This window comes from Aphelocoma coerulescens, unplaced genomic scaffold, assembly GCF_041296385.1.
Source record: "Aphelocoma coerulescens isolate FSJ_1873_10779 unplaced genomic scaffold, UR_Acoe_1.0 HiC_scaffold_186, whole genome shotgun sequence".
Taxonomy (NCBI): Eukaryota; Metazoa; Chordata; class Aves; order Passeriformes; family Corvidae; genus Aphelocoma; species Aphelocoma coerulescens.
In genome coordinates, this window is record NW_027183534.1 from 294,588 (window position 1) to 311,034 (window position 16,447).

Genomic DNA, 16,447 nt, shown 5'->3' on the forward strand with positions numbered 1-16,447 from the left:
AGATCCCCACAATGAGACCCCCCCAATGGGACCCCCCCAATGAGATCCCCCAGTGAGATCCCCCCAATGAGATCCCCCAATGAGACCCCCCAGTGAGATCCCCCAATGAGATCCCCCAGTGGGATCCCTGCACAAAGCCCTCAGGCAGAATTCCCCGTGTGAGATCCCCCAATGAGATCCCTGTGGAACATCCCCGGTGTGAGATCCCCCAGGGCGAGATCCCCCACGCCAGAGCTCCCCTGTGATGCCCCCGGGAGATCCCCCAGAGGAGATCCCCGTGTGAAATCCCCCACAGGAGATCCCCTATAGGATACTCCCCCACAGGAGATCCCCTATAGGAGATCCCCTATAGGATACTCCCCCACAGGAGATCCCCTATAGGAGATCCCCTATAGGATCCCCCATGGGAGATCCCCCACAGGAGATCCCCTATAGGAGATCCCCTATAGGATACTCCCCCACAGGAGATCCCCTATAGGAGATCCCCTATAGGATCCCCCACGGGAGATCCCCCACAGGAGATCCCCTATAGGAGATCCCCTATAGGATACTCCCCACGGGAGATCCCCCACAGGAGATCACCCCAGACAAGACCCCCCCTGTGAGATTCCCCATGCCAGATCCCTGTGGGAGATCCCCGATGTGAAATCCCCACCCCCCCACAAGATCCCAGTAGGAGATCCCGGTGTGAGATTCCCATGTGAGATCCCCCCCCTGTGAGACCGCCCTGGACAAGATCCCCGTGACAGATCCCTGGGGGGGGGGGGGGTCCCCCACAGGAGACCCTCCCCACACCACATCTCCGGTGCCCGATCCCAGTTTGGGACCCCAGTGCCCGATCCCAGTTTGCGATCCCAGTGCCCGATCCCAGTTTGGGATCCCAGTGCCCGATCCCAGTTTGGCATCCCAGTGCCCGATCCCAGTGTGAGATCCCAGTGCCCGATCCCAGTGTGGGACCCCAGTGCCCGATCCCAGTGTGAGATCCCAGTGCCTGATCCCAGTGTGGGATCCCAGTGCCCAATCCCAGTGTGGGACCCCAGTGCCCAATCCCAGTTTGGGATCCCAGTGCCCAATCCCAGTGTGGGATCCCAGTGCCAGATCCCAGTGTGGGACCCCAGTGCCTGATCCCAGTGTGGGATCCCAGTGCCCGATCCCAGTGTGGGACCCCGGTGCCCGATCCCAGTTTGGGATCCCAGTGCCCCATCCCAGTTTGGGATCCCAGTGCCCGATCCCAGTGTGGGACCCCAGTGCCCGATCCCAGTGTGGGATCCCAGTGCCCGATCCCAGTGTGGGACCCCAGTGCCCGATCCCAGTTTGGGATCCCAGTGCCCAATCCCAGTGTGGGATCCCAGTGCCCGATCCCAGTTTGGGACCCCCGCTCCTGATCCCAGTGTGGGACCCCAGTGCCCAATCCCAGTTTGGGACCCCAGTGCCCGATCCCAGTGTGGGATCCCAGTGCCTGATCCCAGTTTGGAATCCCAGTGCCTGATCCCAGTTTGGCATCCCAGTGCCCGATCCCAGTGTGGGACCCCAGTGCCCGATCCCAGTGTGGGATCCCAGTGCCCAATCCCAGTTTGGGATCCCAGTGCCCGATCCCAGTGTGGGACTCCAGTTTGCGATCCCAGTTTGCGATCCAGTTTGGGACCCCAGTGCCCGATCCCAGTTTGGGATCCCAGTGCCTGATCCCAGTGTGGGACCCCAGTGCCCAATCCCAGTTTGGGATCCCAGTGCCCGATCCCAGTGTGGGACCCCAGTGCCTGATCCCAGTGTGGGATCCCAGTGCCCAATCCCAGTGTGGGACCCCAGTGCCCGATCCCAGTTTGGGACCCCAGTGCCCGATCCCAGTGTGGGACCCCAGTGCCCGATCCCAGTTTGGGACCCCAGTGCCCGATCCCAGTTTGGGATCCCAGTGCCCGATCCCAGTGTGAGATCCCAGTGCCCGATCCCAGTTTGGGATCCCCGCTCCTGATCCCCTCCCGGGGCCGTGTGTCCCAACTCCCCCCCCCCCGATTTGGGGACCCCAAATCTCACCCGTGGGGGACCCGGGGGAAGGGGCGGGGGGGGGGGGTCCAGGGCGGCTCCTCCCCGCTGACCCCGCCCCTCCAAGCCCCGCCCCCACCGACCCCGCCCCGTTAAGCCCCGCCCACCCCCGCTCAGAGCGGCGGCACCGAGAGCCCGAGCGGCGGCAGCGGCACCGGCAGCGGCACCGGCAGCGGCACCGGCAGCGCCCGCGGCCGGTAAGTGCGGGCGGGGGGGCGCGGGGGAGGTGGGGGGGGACGGAGCCACGCAGCGACCCCCGGCCCCGCCAGCGACCCCGGCACCGGATGGACCCCGCGGCCGCCGCCTCCATCCGCTCCCGGGGCCGCTCCCGGGGCCGCTCCCGGGGCCGCTCCAGAGGCCCCGGACCGCGCTGATGGCCCCCGCCGCTCTGAGTGACCCCCCCCCCCGCCGGCCGGAGCATCCCTCCCGCTCCGGTGATGCCCGCCCCCCCCCCCCGGGCGGTCAGGAAGGGGTTAATGATGCCGGTGGTCCCGGGCAGGGTCTCCCCGTGCGCCCCCCCCCCGTCCTCCCCCGGTGCCCCCCATCATCCCCCCCCCCCCCCCACCTTTCACTTCCCCTTTCGCTGCCGGGGGGGCTCGAACCCGTGACACTCCGGGGGGGTGGGGGGGACACTCGGTGGCTCCCGGTCCTCACGCGGGACGTGGGACCCGCCATCCCCCCGGTCCCGGTCCCGGTCCCGGTCCCGGTCCCGGTCCCGGTCCTGTCCCCCCCCCCCCAGTCCCGCTCCCCACGCGGGACACGGGCTCCTTCCCCCCCCCCCCCTCCCCACGCGGTGACATCGGGACCCCCATCCCCACCCCAGCCCCGCCGTGCCCCCCCCCCCCCCCGTGGATGTCCCCCGGTCCCCACGGGGCGCGCGCTCCCCCCCACCCGCACGTCCCGTGCCCGCGCGGCCGCCCAGTGCTCCCAGTGCTCCCAGTGCTCCCAGTACCGCCCGGTACCGCCCGGTACCAGCGATGCCAGCGCATCCCCCGGGACCCCTCCGCCCCCCAACCCCACCCCGGGTGTGTGGGGACATCACGGGGGGGACCCCGTGGGGAAGGGGCGCGTGAGGCGGTCACGCGCCGCGGGCGGGGGCCAAACTGGGGCCGAACTGGTCTCAAACTGGGCCGCGGGAGCCGCCGCCGCTTCCGCGTCGCCGCGCCGGGACGGGGCGGGGGCCCGGGAAAGGGGCGGATGGGAGGGGGGGGGGGTGTCCCAAGACTCATCGCCCCCCCACCCCACCCGTGTCCCGTCCCGCGTGGGGAAACTGAGCGGGGGATGGGGGGGGAAGGATCGCGGCCAGCTGTGCCCCAGCTGTGCCCCAGCTGTGCCCCAGATGTGCGAGGTGCGGCCGTGGGGATGCTGCGGCCGCCGGGGCCGGGAGGGACCCCCCCGCGCCACGCGTGGGACCCCCCGTGCCACGGCGGGGAGCGCGGGGCAGGACGGTGGCGGTGGCCGTGGGGCAAGGGCGGTGCCGCGGGGGGGGGCCCGGGGGGGGCCACGCAGGGGCCGGACGGTGGCCGTGGGGGCCGGACAGTGGGGTCGGGGCCGTGTCCGTGGGGTCGGGGCCGTGTCCGTGGGGCCGGAGCCGTGTCTGTGGGGCCGGGGCCGTGTCCGTGGGGCCGGAGCCGTGACTCGCATTCCGGGGGGGGCCCCCGGGGGGGGCCGGAGGCGGCCGCGCCGCTCCCCGCGCCACAAAGGCCCCTTGTCCCCACGCTGCGTGGGGAGGGGGGTGGGGGGGGCTCGTGGGGGACCCTCCCCCCGCGTCCCGCTCTCCCCACCCACCCCAAAAAAACACGCGGAGAGGGGGGGGGGTGGGCATTGGGTGGGGGGGGGGGGCAGCGATGGGATCGGCGCCCCCCAGACCCCCCCGCGGGGACACAAAGGCGGGAGGGGACCCCTCCCACCCACCCGTGTCCTGCCCCCCCCCCCCCCTCCTCCCCAGGCCGGGATGAACCCCCCCCCCCCCACCCCCAAAGCCCCCCGAGCCCCCCGCCCGCCCCACTGAATGGGCCCCCGCGGGGCCACGCCCCTCGTGAATATTCATGAGGCGCTTTGCATGAGAAACGTGAATGGGGCGGGGGTCTCACGGGGGGGGGGGGGGGGGTCGCGGGTATTTCCCCCCTCTCCCATTCCCGATCCTTTTCCTGGCGGATTCCCCGCGGGAACGGGCGCGGGGGGGGGGGGGGGGGGGGGCCGGGCCTGGGAACGCGGGAGGGGCCGGAGGGGGGGTCCCCGGTCCCCGCCCCCCCCCCCCGGCGGAAGGCCCCGTGTCCGGCCGGGGCTGAGTCATCGGCGGCCTTAAAGGGGCCGCGCGCTCGGACACGCGGGGGGGGAGGGGCTGTGAGTGGGGGTGGGGGGGGGAGAGGGGGAGGGTTTGTTGTGGGGGGGAGCGTCTGTTCATTGGGGGGGCGTGGGGGGAGGGGCTGGGAGTGGGGGGGGGGGGGGCGGGGCAGGGTCCGTGCGTGGTGGTGGGGGGGGGGGGGGGGGGCGTGGGGGGAGGGGTTGTTATCGGAGAGGAGCGTGGGGGGGCCGCGCCTGTGCGTGGGGGGGGGGCGTGGGGGGGAGCGTCTGTTCATTGGGGGGAGGGGGGGGGCGTGGGAGGAGGGGCTGGGAGTGGGGGGCGGGGGGGGGGGGTGTCGGTGCGTGCCGGGGGGGGGGGGTCTCAGCGCGGGGAGGGGGCGGTGGGGGGGGGGGGTTGTTTACCAAGTGCAGTCACGAGTGGGGTGGGGGGGTCGTGGGGGGATCTGCGAGTGGGGGTTTACGGGAGTAGTGATGGGGGGGGAGGGGAGGGGAGGGGAGGGGAGGGGAAGGGGGGGGACAGCGCCGTGGCCGCGTGTGTGGCCCCCCCCTCCCCTCCCCTCCCCCCCCCCGCGTGTCCGTGGGGTCCCCGAGCCCCCCCCCCCCCCCACCCACCCCCCGCCCTGGGGGGGAAGGGGCAGGCGGGTGATGCGTTGCCATGGTAACCGCATCCCTGCGTGGGTGGCGGCGTCGCCATGGCAACGGGGACCGGCGGGAAAGGGGGGGGGACAGTGACCCCCCCCTCAACAACAACAACAGAGCGGGGGGTACGGGAATGGGGGGGGGGCGAGGGTGAAAGGGGGGGGGGTGTGAATTTGGGGGGGGGGCCGTGTAAGGGGGGGGTCACTTGTGAGATTCGGGGGGGGTGTGAATTTGGGGGGGGGTCGGTGTAAGGGGGGGATCACTGTGAGCTTTGGGGGGGTCAGAGTGAATTTGGGGGGGGTCGGTGTAAAGGTGGGGTCACTGTGAGCTTCGGGGGGGGTGAATTTGGGGGGGGGGCGGTGTAAAGGGGGGGGTCACTGTGAGCTTTGGGGGGGGTGTGAATTTGGGGGGGGGTCGGTGTAAAGGGGGGGTCACTGTGAGCTTCGGGGGGGGGGTGTGAACTTGGGGGGGGGGCCGTGTAAAGGGGGGGGTCACTGTGAGCTTCGGGGGGGGTGTGAATTTGGGGGGGGGTCGGTGTAAGGGGGGGGTCACTGTGAGCTGGGGGGGGGTGTGAATTTGGGGGGGGGTCGGTGTAAAGGGGGGGGTCACTGTGAGCTTCGGGGGGGGTGAATTTGGGGGGGGTCGGTGTAAAGGGGGGGGTCTCTGTGAGCTTCGGGGGGGGTCAGAGTGAATTTGGGGGGGGGTCGGTGTAAAAGGGGGGTCACTGTGAGCTTTGGGGGGGGTCAGAGTGTATTGGGGGGGGGTCGGTGTAAAGGGGGGGTCACTGTGAGCTTTGGGGGGGGGACAGAGTGAATTTGGGGGGGGGTCGGTGTAAAGGGGGGGTCACTGTGAGCTTTGGGGGGGGACAGAGTGAATTTGGGGGGGGGTCGGTATAAGGGGGGGGGGTCACTGTGAGCTTTGGGGGGGGGGGGTCAGTGCCCGGGGGGGGGTCAGTGTGAATTTGGGGTGAGTGTGCCAAGGGGGGGGGGGGGTGACAGCGGTGTCCCCAAGGCCGCGTGCGAAGGGGGGGGGGGGTCAGGGGGGGCCGGGGTGGGGGGGTCGGGGTGGGGGGGGTCTGTGCGAGCCCCCCCCCGCCCCCCCACTCCGCGCTGGGGGTGGGGGGATGGAGGGGGCGGCGAGGGGGGGGAGCAGCCGCCGTCGGTCCCCGCTCGGTCCCCGCTCGGTCCCTGTCACATCCCGTGAGCGTCACATGAGTCACGGCCGGGGGGGGGCTGGGCTGGGCTGGCACCAGGGCTGAGCCCGGCGACAATCGTGACAGCAGTGGCTGAGCCCGGGGACAATCGTGACAGCAGTGGCTGAGGCTGGGGACAGTTGTGACACCAGTGGCTGAGGCTGGAGACACTCATGACATGGGTGGCTGAGGCCGGGGACAGTTGTGACAGCAGTGGCTGAGGCCAGGGACAGTTGTGACAGCAGTGGCTGAGCCCGGGGACAGTCGTGACAGCAGTGGCTGAGGCCAGGGACAGTTGTGACAGCAGTGGCTGAGCCCGGGGACAATCGTGACAGCAGTGGCTGAGGCTGGGGACAGTTGTGACACCAGTGGCTGAGCCCGGGAACAATCGTGACAGCAGTGGCTGAGGCTGGGGACAATCGTGACACCAGTGGCTGAGCCCGGCGACAATCGTGACAGCAGTGGCTGAGCCTGGGGACAGTTGTGACACCAGTGGCTGAGCCCGGGAACAATCGTGACACCAGTGGCTGAGCCCGGCGACAATCGTGACAGCAGTGGCTGAGGCTGGGGACAATCGTGACAGCAGTGGCTGAGGCCAGGGACAGTTGTGACAGCAGTGGCTGAGCCCAGCGACAATCGTGACAGCAGTGGCTGAGGCCAGGGACAGTTGTGACACCTGTGGCTGCGGCTGGAGACACTCGTGACATGGATGGCTGAGTCTAGGGCTGGCACCAGGGACTGAGCCCAGGGACATTCGTGACACCAGTGGCTGAGCCTAGAGACACTTGTGACACTGGGGGCTGAGGCTGGGGACACTCGTGACATGGGTGGCTGAGGCTGGGGACAGTTGTGACATGAGTGGCTGAGGATGGCACAGGGCCTGGCACCGGGGACTGAGCCCGGGGACACTCGTGACATGAGTGGCTGAGGTTGGGACCACTTGTGACAGCAATGGCTGAGCCTGGGGACACTCATGACATGAGTGGCTGAGCCCAGGGCCGGGCCTGGCACCGGAGGCTGAGACCAGGGACACTCGTGACACCAGTGAAACGATGACGCTGGGGACATCTTGTGATAGCGGTGGCTGAGGCTGGGGACACTCGTGACATGAGTGGCTGAGCCCAGGTTGGGGCCTGGCACGGGTGGCTGAGGCTGGGGACACTCAGGACACACATGGCTGAGTCCTGTGACACTCGTGACACGCGTGGCTGAGAGCAGGAGCACTCACGTCACCCATGGCCCAGGCGCCGCCTGTCCCCCAGCCGTGTCCGTGTCCCCTGTCCCTCACGTCACCCCCGTCCCAGTCCCGGGTCCCCCATGTCCCCTGTGTCCCCCAATGTCCCCCCATGTCCCCCAATGTCCCCAGTGTCCCCCAATGTCCCCCATGTCCCCTATGTCACCCCATCCCCACAGCCATGTCCCAGTCCCGTGTCCCCCACGTCCCCCACGTCCCCCACGTCCCCAATGTCCCCCAATGTCCCCAATGTCCCCCATGTCCCCAATGCCACCCCTGTCCCCACAGCCATGGCCCAGTCCTGTGTCCCCACTGTTCTGCGTGTCCCCTGTCCCCAGCTGTGGCCATGTCCCCATGTCCCCCATGTCCCCCCATATCCCCCATGTCCCTCATGTCCCCCATGTCCCCCATGTCCCCATGTCCCCATGTCCCCCATGTCCCCATGTCCCCCATGTCCCCCATGTCACCCCTGTCCCACTCCTGTCCCGTGTCCCTCATGTCCCTGATGTCCCCCCTGTCCCTGACATCCCATAGGTCCCCAGCCAAGGCCGAGTCCCTGCTCTCCCTGATGTTCCCCCTGTCCCCTCTGTCCCTCTGTCCCCTCTGTCCCCTCTGTCCCCCCTGTCCCCTCTGTCCCCTCTGTCCCTGACGTCCCTCTGTCCCTCTGTCCCCTCTGTCCCCTCTGTCCCCTCTGTCCCCTCTGTCCCTCTGTCCCCCGTCCCCTCTGTCCCTCTGTCCCTCTATCCCCACTGTCCCCTCTATCCCCACTGTCCCCTCTGTCCCTCTGTCCCTGCTGTCCCTGCTGTCCCCTCTGTCCCTCTGTCCCCTCTGTCCCCTCTGTCCCTCTGTCCCCTCTGTCCCCGCTGTCCCCTCTGTCCCTGCTGTCCCTCTGTCCCCTCTGTCCCCTCTGTCCCCTCTGTCCCTCTGTGCCTCTGTCCCCTCTGTCCCTCTGTCCCCGCTGTCCCCCCCGTCCCCTCTGTCCCCTCTGTCCCTCTGTCCCCTCTGTCCCCGCTGTCCCCTCTGTCCCCTCTGTCCCCTCTGTCCCCTCTGTCCCTCTGTCCCCTCTGTCCCCTCTGTCCCTCTGTGCCTCTGTCCCCTCTGTCCCTCTGTCCCCGCTGTCCCCCCCGTCCCCTCTGTCCCCTCTGTCCCTGCTGTCCCCTCTGTCCCCTCTGTCCCCCTGTCCCCTCTGTCCCCTCTGTCCCTCTGTCCCCTCTGTCCCTGCTGTCCCTGCTCTCCCTGATGTCCCCCCTGTCCCCTCTGTCCCTCTGTCCCCCTGTCCCCCCTGTCCCCCCTGTCCCCTCTATCCCCACTGTCCCCTCTGTCCCTGCTGTCCCCCCTGTCCCTGACGTCCCTCTGTCCCCTCTGTCCCTCTGTCCCCTCTGTCCCTGCTGTCCCCCCTGTCCCTGACGTCCCTCTGTCCCCTCTGTCCCTGCTGTCCCCTCTGTCCCCCCTGTCCCTGACATCCCCTCTGTCCCCTCTGTCCCCTCTATCCCCACTGTCCCCTCTGTCCCCCCTGTCCCTCTGTCCCCCCTGTCCCACTGTCCCCTCTATCCCCACTGTCCCCTCTGTCCCACTGTCCCTGCTGTCCCCGCTGTCCCCTCTGTCCCTGCTCTCCCTGATGTTCCCCCTGTCCCCTCTGTCCCTCTGTCCCTGCTGTCCTCTCTATCCCCACTGTCCCCTCTGTCCCCCCCATCCCCTCTGTCCCCTCTGTCCCCCCTGTCCCCTCTGTCCCCCCTGTCCCTGACGCCCCCTCTGTCCCCAGCCATGGCCGAGTACCGCAGTCTGCTGGAGGAGCTGGCCCAGAACATCACGGCCGAGGACCTGGAGCAGCTCAAGTCCGCGTGTCGCGAGGACATCCCCAGCGGGGAGGGGGACGCCATCGCCACCGGCCACCACTGGTTCGCCTTCCTGGAGCGCCACAGCAAACTGGACCGAGGTGTGACCCTGGGGACACCCCCGTGCCACCGGCACTGTCCCCTCCCTGCGCCCCGGGGCTGCTCCAGCCCTGCGCTGGTCCCTACCCCGGGTCCCTGAGCCCTGTCCCAGTCCCTGTCCCATCACCTGAGCCCTGTCCCAGTCCCTCTCCCGGGTCCCTGAGCCCTGTCCCAGTCCCTGTCCCATCACCTGAGCCCTGTCCCAGTCCCTCTCCCGGGTCCCTGAGCCCTGTCCCAGTCCCTGTCCCATCACCTGAGCCCTGTCCCAGTCCCTCTCCCCGGGTCCCTGAGCCCTGTCCCAGTCCCTGTCCCCTGTCCCCTCTCCCAGTTCCCGGCCCCTTTCCCAGTCTGTGTCCCCTGGGGTCTGTTCCCTGTCCCCTCTCCCCATCCCCTCCCACTCTGTCCCTGTCCCTCCCCTGGTCCCCATCCAGGTCCCCTCATCCCTGTCCTGCTCCCCCCATCCTCCTCCCCACCCTGATCCCTGTCCTTGTCCCCATCCCGGTCCATCATCCCCCAGCCCCAGTTCCAGTCTGGCCCTGGGTCCGGTCCTGATCCTGGTCCCCATCACCTTTCCTGGTTCCCATCCCAGTCCCTGGCCCTGTCCTGGTCCCCTGCCCCGATCTGGCCCCGGTCCCTGATCCCTGATCCCAGTCCCTGTCCCCACCATTTGTCCCCTCTCCCGCTTGCTGTTCCTGGGCTCTGGTCCCATCCCTGTCCCCCTTCCTGGTCCCCATCCCGATCCCAGTCCGTCACCCCCCGCCCTGTCCCTCCCTAATCCCCTGCTTGATCCCCGGGCTGGTTCCGATCCTGGTCTCCCACGGCCTCTCCCGGTCGCCGATCCCTGTCCCGGTCCTTGTCCCCATCCCCTGTCCTCTTCCTGTCCCTCCCCTGTCCTGCTCTCTCCTGTCCCCATCCCTGTCCCCCATCTCCATCCCCTCTCCCTGTCCCCATCCCCACTCTGTCCCCATCCCATCCCATCCCATCCCATCCCATCCCATCCCATCCCATCCCATCCCATCCCATCCCATCCCATCCCATCCCCGTCTCCCATTCCCGTCCCCATCCTCTGTCCCCATTCTATCCCATCCCATCCCTGTCCCGTCCTTCACCTGTCCCTGTCCCCATCCCCGTCCCCATCCCATCCCATCCCAGTCCCGTCCCCATCCTGTCCCCATCCCATCCCTGTCCCCATCCCAGTCCCGTCCCCATCCCAGTCCCTCTCCTGTCCCCTGTCCCCATCCCTGTCCTGTCCCCATCCCTGTCCCGTCCCCATCCCAGTCCCTCTCCTGTCCCCATCCCTGTCCCCATCCCATCTCTGTCCCCTGTCCCCATCCCATCCCCGTCCCCATCCCTGTCCCTCTCCTGTCCCCATCCCATCCCATCCCATCCCATCCCATCCCATCCCATCCCATCCCATCCCATCCCATCCCATCCCATCCCATCCCATCCCATCCCATCCCATCCCATCCCATCCCTGTCTCCTGTCCCCATCCCAGTCCCATCCCCATCCCAGTCCCTCTCCTGTCCCCATCCCTGTCCCATCCCCATCCCAGTCCCTCTCCTGTCCCCTGTCCCCATCCCTGTCCCCCATCCCCATCCCAGTCCCTCTCCTCTCCCCATCCCATCCCCGTCCCCATCCCAGTCCCTCTCCTGTCCCCATCCTTGTCCCCATCCCAGTCCCGTCCCCATCCCTGTCCCCCATCCCCATCCCAGTCCCTCTCCCGTCCCCATCCCTGTCCCCATCCCAGTCCCGTCCCCATCCCTGTCCCCCATCCCCATCCCAGTCCCTCTCCTGTCCCCATCCCAGTCCCATCCCCATCCCAGTCCCTCTCCTGTCCCCATCCTTGTCCCCATCCCTGTCCCGTCCCCATCCCCCTCCCCATCCCTGTCCCCATCCCATCCCATCCCCGTCCCTCTCCTTTTTCCCTCCCCTGTGCCCATCCCCGCCCCCACCGGGCCCCCGCGGCCGCCGCTCGGGTGGCCCGAGCCCAGCACGTGTCCCGTGTGTGTCCCGTGTGTGTCCCGTGTGTGTCCCGTGTGTGTCCCGTGTGTGTCCCCGCGCTGTCCCCGCGCTGTCCCCGTGTCGCAGACAACCTGTCCTACATCGAGCACATCTTCGAGATCTCGCGCCGGCCGGACCTGCTGACCAAGGTTGTCCAGTACCGCACGCAGGTGCTCAAGATCTCCGAGGAGGACGAGGTGGACACGAAGCTCACGCGCATCCCCAGCGCCAAGAAGTACAAGGGTGAGACCCCCCCCCCCCCCGAAACGGGATAGGGACAGCCGGGGTGGGGACAGGGACAGGGACAGGGACAGCCGGGGTGGGGACAGCGACAGGGACAGGGACAGCCGGGGTGGGGACGGGGACAGGGACAGGGACAGGGACAGGGACAGCCGGGGATGGGGACAGGGACAGGGACAGGGACAGGGACAGGGACAGCCGGGGTGGGGACGGGGACAGGGACAGGGACAGGGACAGGGACAGCCGGGGATGGGGACAGGGACAGGGACAGCCGGGGTGGGGACAGGGACAGGGACAGGGACAGGGACAGGGACAGCCGGGGTGGGGACAGGGACAGGGACAGGGACAGCCGGGGTGGGGACGGGGACGGGGACAGGGATGGGGACAGCGACAGGGACAGCCGGGGATGGGGACAGGGACAGACGGGGATGGGGACAGGGACAGGGACAGGGACAGCCGGGGTGGGGACAGGGACAGACGGGGATGGGGACAGGGACAGACGGGGTGGGGACAGGGACAGGGACAGCCGGGGACAGGGACAGCGACAGGGACAGGGACAGCCGGGGATGGGGACAGCCGAGGACAGGGACAGGGACAGCCAGGGATGGGGACAGCGACAGGGACAGGGATAGCGACAGCCGGGGACGGGGACAGCCGGGGTGGGGACAGGGACAGCCGGGGATGGGGACAGGGACAGGGACAGGGATAGCGACAGCCGGGGATGGGGACAGCCGGGGTGGGGACAGGGACATGGGACAGGGACAGCCGGGATGGGGACAGGGACATGGGACAGGGACAGCCGGGATGGGGACAGCCGGGGACAGGGACAGCCGGGGATGGGGACAGGGACAGGGACAGCGACAGGGACAGGGACAGCCAGGGTGGGGACAGCCGGGGACGGGGACAGCCGGGGTGGGGACAGGGACATGGGACAGGGACAGCCGGGGATGGGGACAGGGACAGGGACAGCCAGGGACAGGGACCGCCAGGGACAGGGACAGCCGGGCTGGGGACAGGGACAGCCGGGGACAGGGACAGCCGGGGACAGGGACAGCCGGGGATGGGGACAGGGACAGCCGGGGACAGGGACAGCCGGGGACAGGGACAGCCGGGGATGGGGACACCCAGGAACCGCCAGGGATGGGGACAGCCGGGGATGGGGACAGGGACAGCCGGGGACAGGGACAGCGGGGGATGGGGACACCCAGGAACCGCCAGGGATGGGGACAGCCGGGGACAGGAACAGCCGGGATGGGGACAGGGACAGCCGGGGATGGGGACAGCCGGGGATGGGGACAGGGACAGCCAGGGTGGGGACACCCAGGGACCCTCAGGGACAGCCGGGGTGGGGACACCCAGGGACACGCAGGGACCGCCAGGGACACGCAGGGACCCCCAGGGACAGGGAACGGGACCCCGAGGGGAACAGGGACTCCTAAAGCAGGGACCCATGGAACGTCAGGGACACCCAGGGAAAGGGACCCCCAAGGAAGGGGACGGGGAAGGGACCTCATTGTCCCCAGGGACACCCAGGGAGGAGGGACAGGGAGAGAGCGGGGACAGGGATGGGACAGGGATGGGACAAGAGGGGACAGGGGTGAGGACGGGGATGGGACTGGGATGGGGACAGGGATGGGGACAGGGATGGGGACAGGGATGGGGACAGGAGGGGACGGGGATGGGGACAGGGATGGGACAGGGATGGGGACGGGGATGGGGACGGGGATGGGAACAGGGATGGGGACGGGGATAGGACTGGGATGGGACAAGGGTGGGACAGGGATGGGGACGGAGATGGGGACAGGGATGGGACTGGGATGGGACGGGGATGGGACGGGGATGGGGACAGGGATGGGGACGGGGATGGGACAGGGATGGGACAGGGATGGGACAGGGATGGGGATGGGATGGGGACTGGGATAGGACGGGGATGGGACGGGGATGGGACAGGGATGGGGACAGGGATGGGACAAGGGTGGGACAGAGATGGGGACAGGGATGGGACAGGGATGGGGACGGGGATGGGACTGGGATGGGGACAGGGATGGGATGGGGATGGGACTGGGATGGGGACAGGGATGGGACTGGGATGGGACTGGGATGGGGACTGGCATAGGACAGGGATGGGGACGGGGATGGGACAGGGATGGGGACGGAGATGGGGACAGGGATGGGACAGGGATGGGACAGGGATGGGGACGGGGATGGGACTGGGATGGGGACAGGGATGGGACGGGGATGGGACTGGGATGGGACTGGGATGGGGACTGGCATAGGACAGGGATGGGGACGGGGATGGGACAGGGATGGGGACGGGGACAGGGATGGGACTGGGATGGGATGGGGATGGGGATGGGGACGGGGATGGGGACAGGGATGGGACAAGGGTGGGACAGAGATGGGGACAGGGATGGGGACGGAGATGGGGACGAGGATGGGACGGGGATGGGACAGGGATGGGGATGGGACAGGGATGGGACTGGGATGGGGACAGGGATGGGGATGGGACGGGGATGGGACAAAGCCCCGAAGCAGCGACAGGGAGCTCCAGGGAACCCCAAGGACGGGGACACCCAGGGACCCTCAGGAAAGGGGGCAGGGACCCTCATTGTCCTCAGGGCAGGGAAGGGACAGGGACCCACAGGAGGGACAGGGACCCTAAAATAGGGACAGGGACCCCACAGGAGGGACAGGGACCCCAAAATAGGGACAGGGACCCCATAGGAGGGACAGGGACCCTAAAATAGGGACAGGGACCCCACAGGAGGGACAGGGACCCCGAATTAGGGACAGGGACCCCGAATTAGGGACAGGGACCCCACAGGAGGGACAGGGACCCCCAGGGACCCCAAAGTAGGGACAGGGACCCCAAAATAGGGACAGGGACCCCACAGGAGGGACAGGGACCCCAAAATAGGGACAGGGACCCCCAGGGCACAGAGGGACCCCCAGGGACCCCAAAGTAGGGACAGGGACCCCAAAGTTGGGACAGGGACCCCAAAATAGGGACAGGGACCCCCAGGGCACAGAGGGACCCCCAGGGACCCCCAAAGTAAGGACAGGGACCCCAAAGTAGGGACAGGGACCCCCAGGGCACAGAGGGACCCCCAGGGACCCCAAAGGAGGGACAGGGACCCCAAAATAGGGACAGGGACACCCGGGGACAGGGACCCACAGGACAGGGACCCCCAGGGACCCCAAAATAGGGACAGGGACCCCATGGGCACAGAGAGACCCCCAGGGACCCCAAAGCAGGGACAGGGACCCCCAAAGTAGGGACAGGGACCCCCAGGGCACAGAGGGACCCCCAGGGACCCCGAAGTAGGGACAGGGACCCCAAAGTTGGGACAGGGACCCCACAGGAGGGACAGGGACCCCAAAATAGGGACAGGGACCCCCAGGGCACAGAGGGACCCCCAGGGACCCCCAAAGTAGGGACAGGGACCCTCAGGACAGGGACCCCCAAATAGGGACAGGGACCCCCAGGGCACAGAGGGACCCCCAGGGACCCCAAAGTAGGGATAGGGACCCCAAAGTAGGGACAGGGACCCCCAGGGCACAGAGGGACCTCCAGGGACCCCAAAGTAGGGACAGGGACCCCACAGGAGGGACAGGGACCCCAAAGTAGGGACAGGGACCCCCAGGGCACAGAGGGACACCCAGGGACCCCAAAGTAGGGACAGGGACCCCAAAGTTGGGACAGGGACCCCAAAATAGGGACAGGGACCCCCAGGGACCCCAAAGTAGGGACAGGGACCCCAAAATAGGGACAGGGACCCCCAGGGACCCCAAAGTAGGGACAGGGACCCCAAAATAGGGACAGGGACCCCCAGGGACCCCAAAGTAGGGACAGGGACCCCCAGGGCACAGAGGGACCCCCAGGGACCCCAAAATAGGGACAGGGACCCCCAGGGCACAGAGGGACCCCCCCAAGGTGAGAACAGGACCCCCCCCCCCCCCACCCCCCAATTATCCCCGGGAAGGGCTGGGGACCCCCCCCCCACCCCCACCCCCCCCAATCCCCCGTTATCCCAAGGCTGTGCCGGGGACCCCCAAGGGAGGAAAAGACCCCCCAGGAAGGGTTGGGGACCCCCCAGGAAGGGTTGGGGACCCTCTGTGGGGGAGGGGGAGGGGGGAGGGGACACCCCCAGACCCCCCCCCTGACCCCCCCCCCCCCGTGTGTGTCCCCCCTCCCCCCCCCCAGACATCATCCGGCAGCCCTCGGAGGAGGAGATCATCAAACTGGCCCCCCCCCCGAAAAAGGCCTGAGCACACGAGGAGCCCCCCCCGCGCCCCCCTCCCCACTTTTCAGCCCTGGGGGAGGGGCTCAGGGGAGGGGGGGGGGGCACCAACGGCGTCTTAAACACCCCCCACCCCCCCAAAATGGGGGAGGGGGGAATTGGGGGAGGGGGGGGGGGTTTGTTATTCCCATGGGACCCCTCCCTCCTAAGGCCTCGATTTGGGGAGGGGGGGGGAGGGGGGGGAGGGATGGGGACCCCCCCCCCACAAGGGTGGGTGAATTGGGGGGGGGGGCACATAAAAAACGGGACCACCTCCCTCCCCCCCAACCCTAATTTGGGGGGGTCAAAAGTATTGGGAACCCCCCCCAGTAAAATTTGGGGGGTCACAGGTATAGGGACCCCCCCCCACCCTAAATTTGGGGGGGTTGAATGGGACCCCCCCCCACCCCAATTTGGGGGGGGTCACAGGTATAGGGACCCCCCCCCACCCTAAATTTGGGGGGGTTGAAGTTAATGGGACCCCCCCCACCCTAAATTTGGGGGGTCACAGGTGTTGGGACCCCCCCCCCACCCTAAATTTGGGGGGGTCACAAACATAGGGACCCCCCCCCCCCCCTA

At 68.7% G+C, this 16,447-nt stretch overlaps 1 protein-coding gene across 1 annotated transcript; it reads left to right on the forward strand.

Annotated features, from left to right (window-relative positions):
• The first annotated feature begins 2,156 nt into the window (after positions 1-2,156).
• Positions 2,157-15,894, forward strand: PEA15 (proliferation and apoptosis adaptor protein 15). The gene is made up of 4 exons (XM_068998878.1): positions 2,157-2,237; positions 9,175-9,348; positions 11,436-11,591; positions 15,793-15,894. Exons 2-4 carry the CDS (start codon positions 9,177-9,179, stop codon positions 15,855-15,857), a joined length of 393 nt encoding a protein of 130 aa, XP_068854979.1. The 5' UTR covers positions 2,157-2,237; positions 9,175-9,176; the 3' UTR covers positions 15,858-15,894.
• The last annotated feature ends 553 nt before the right edge of the window (positions 15,895-16,447 follow it).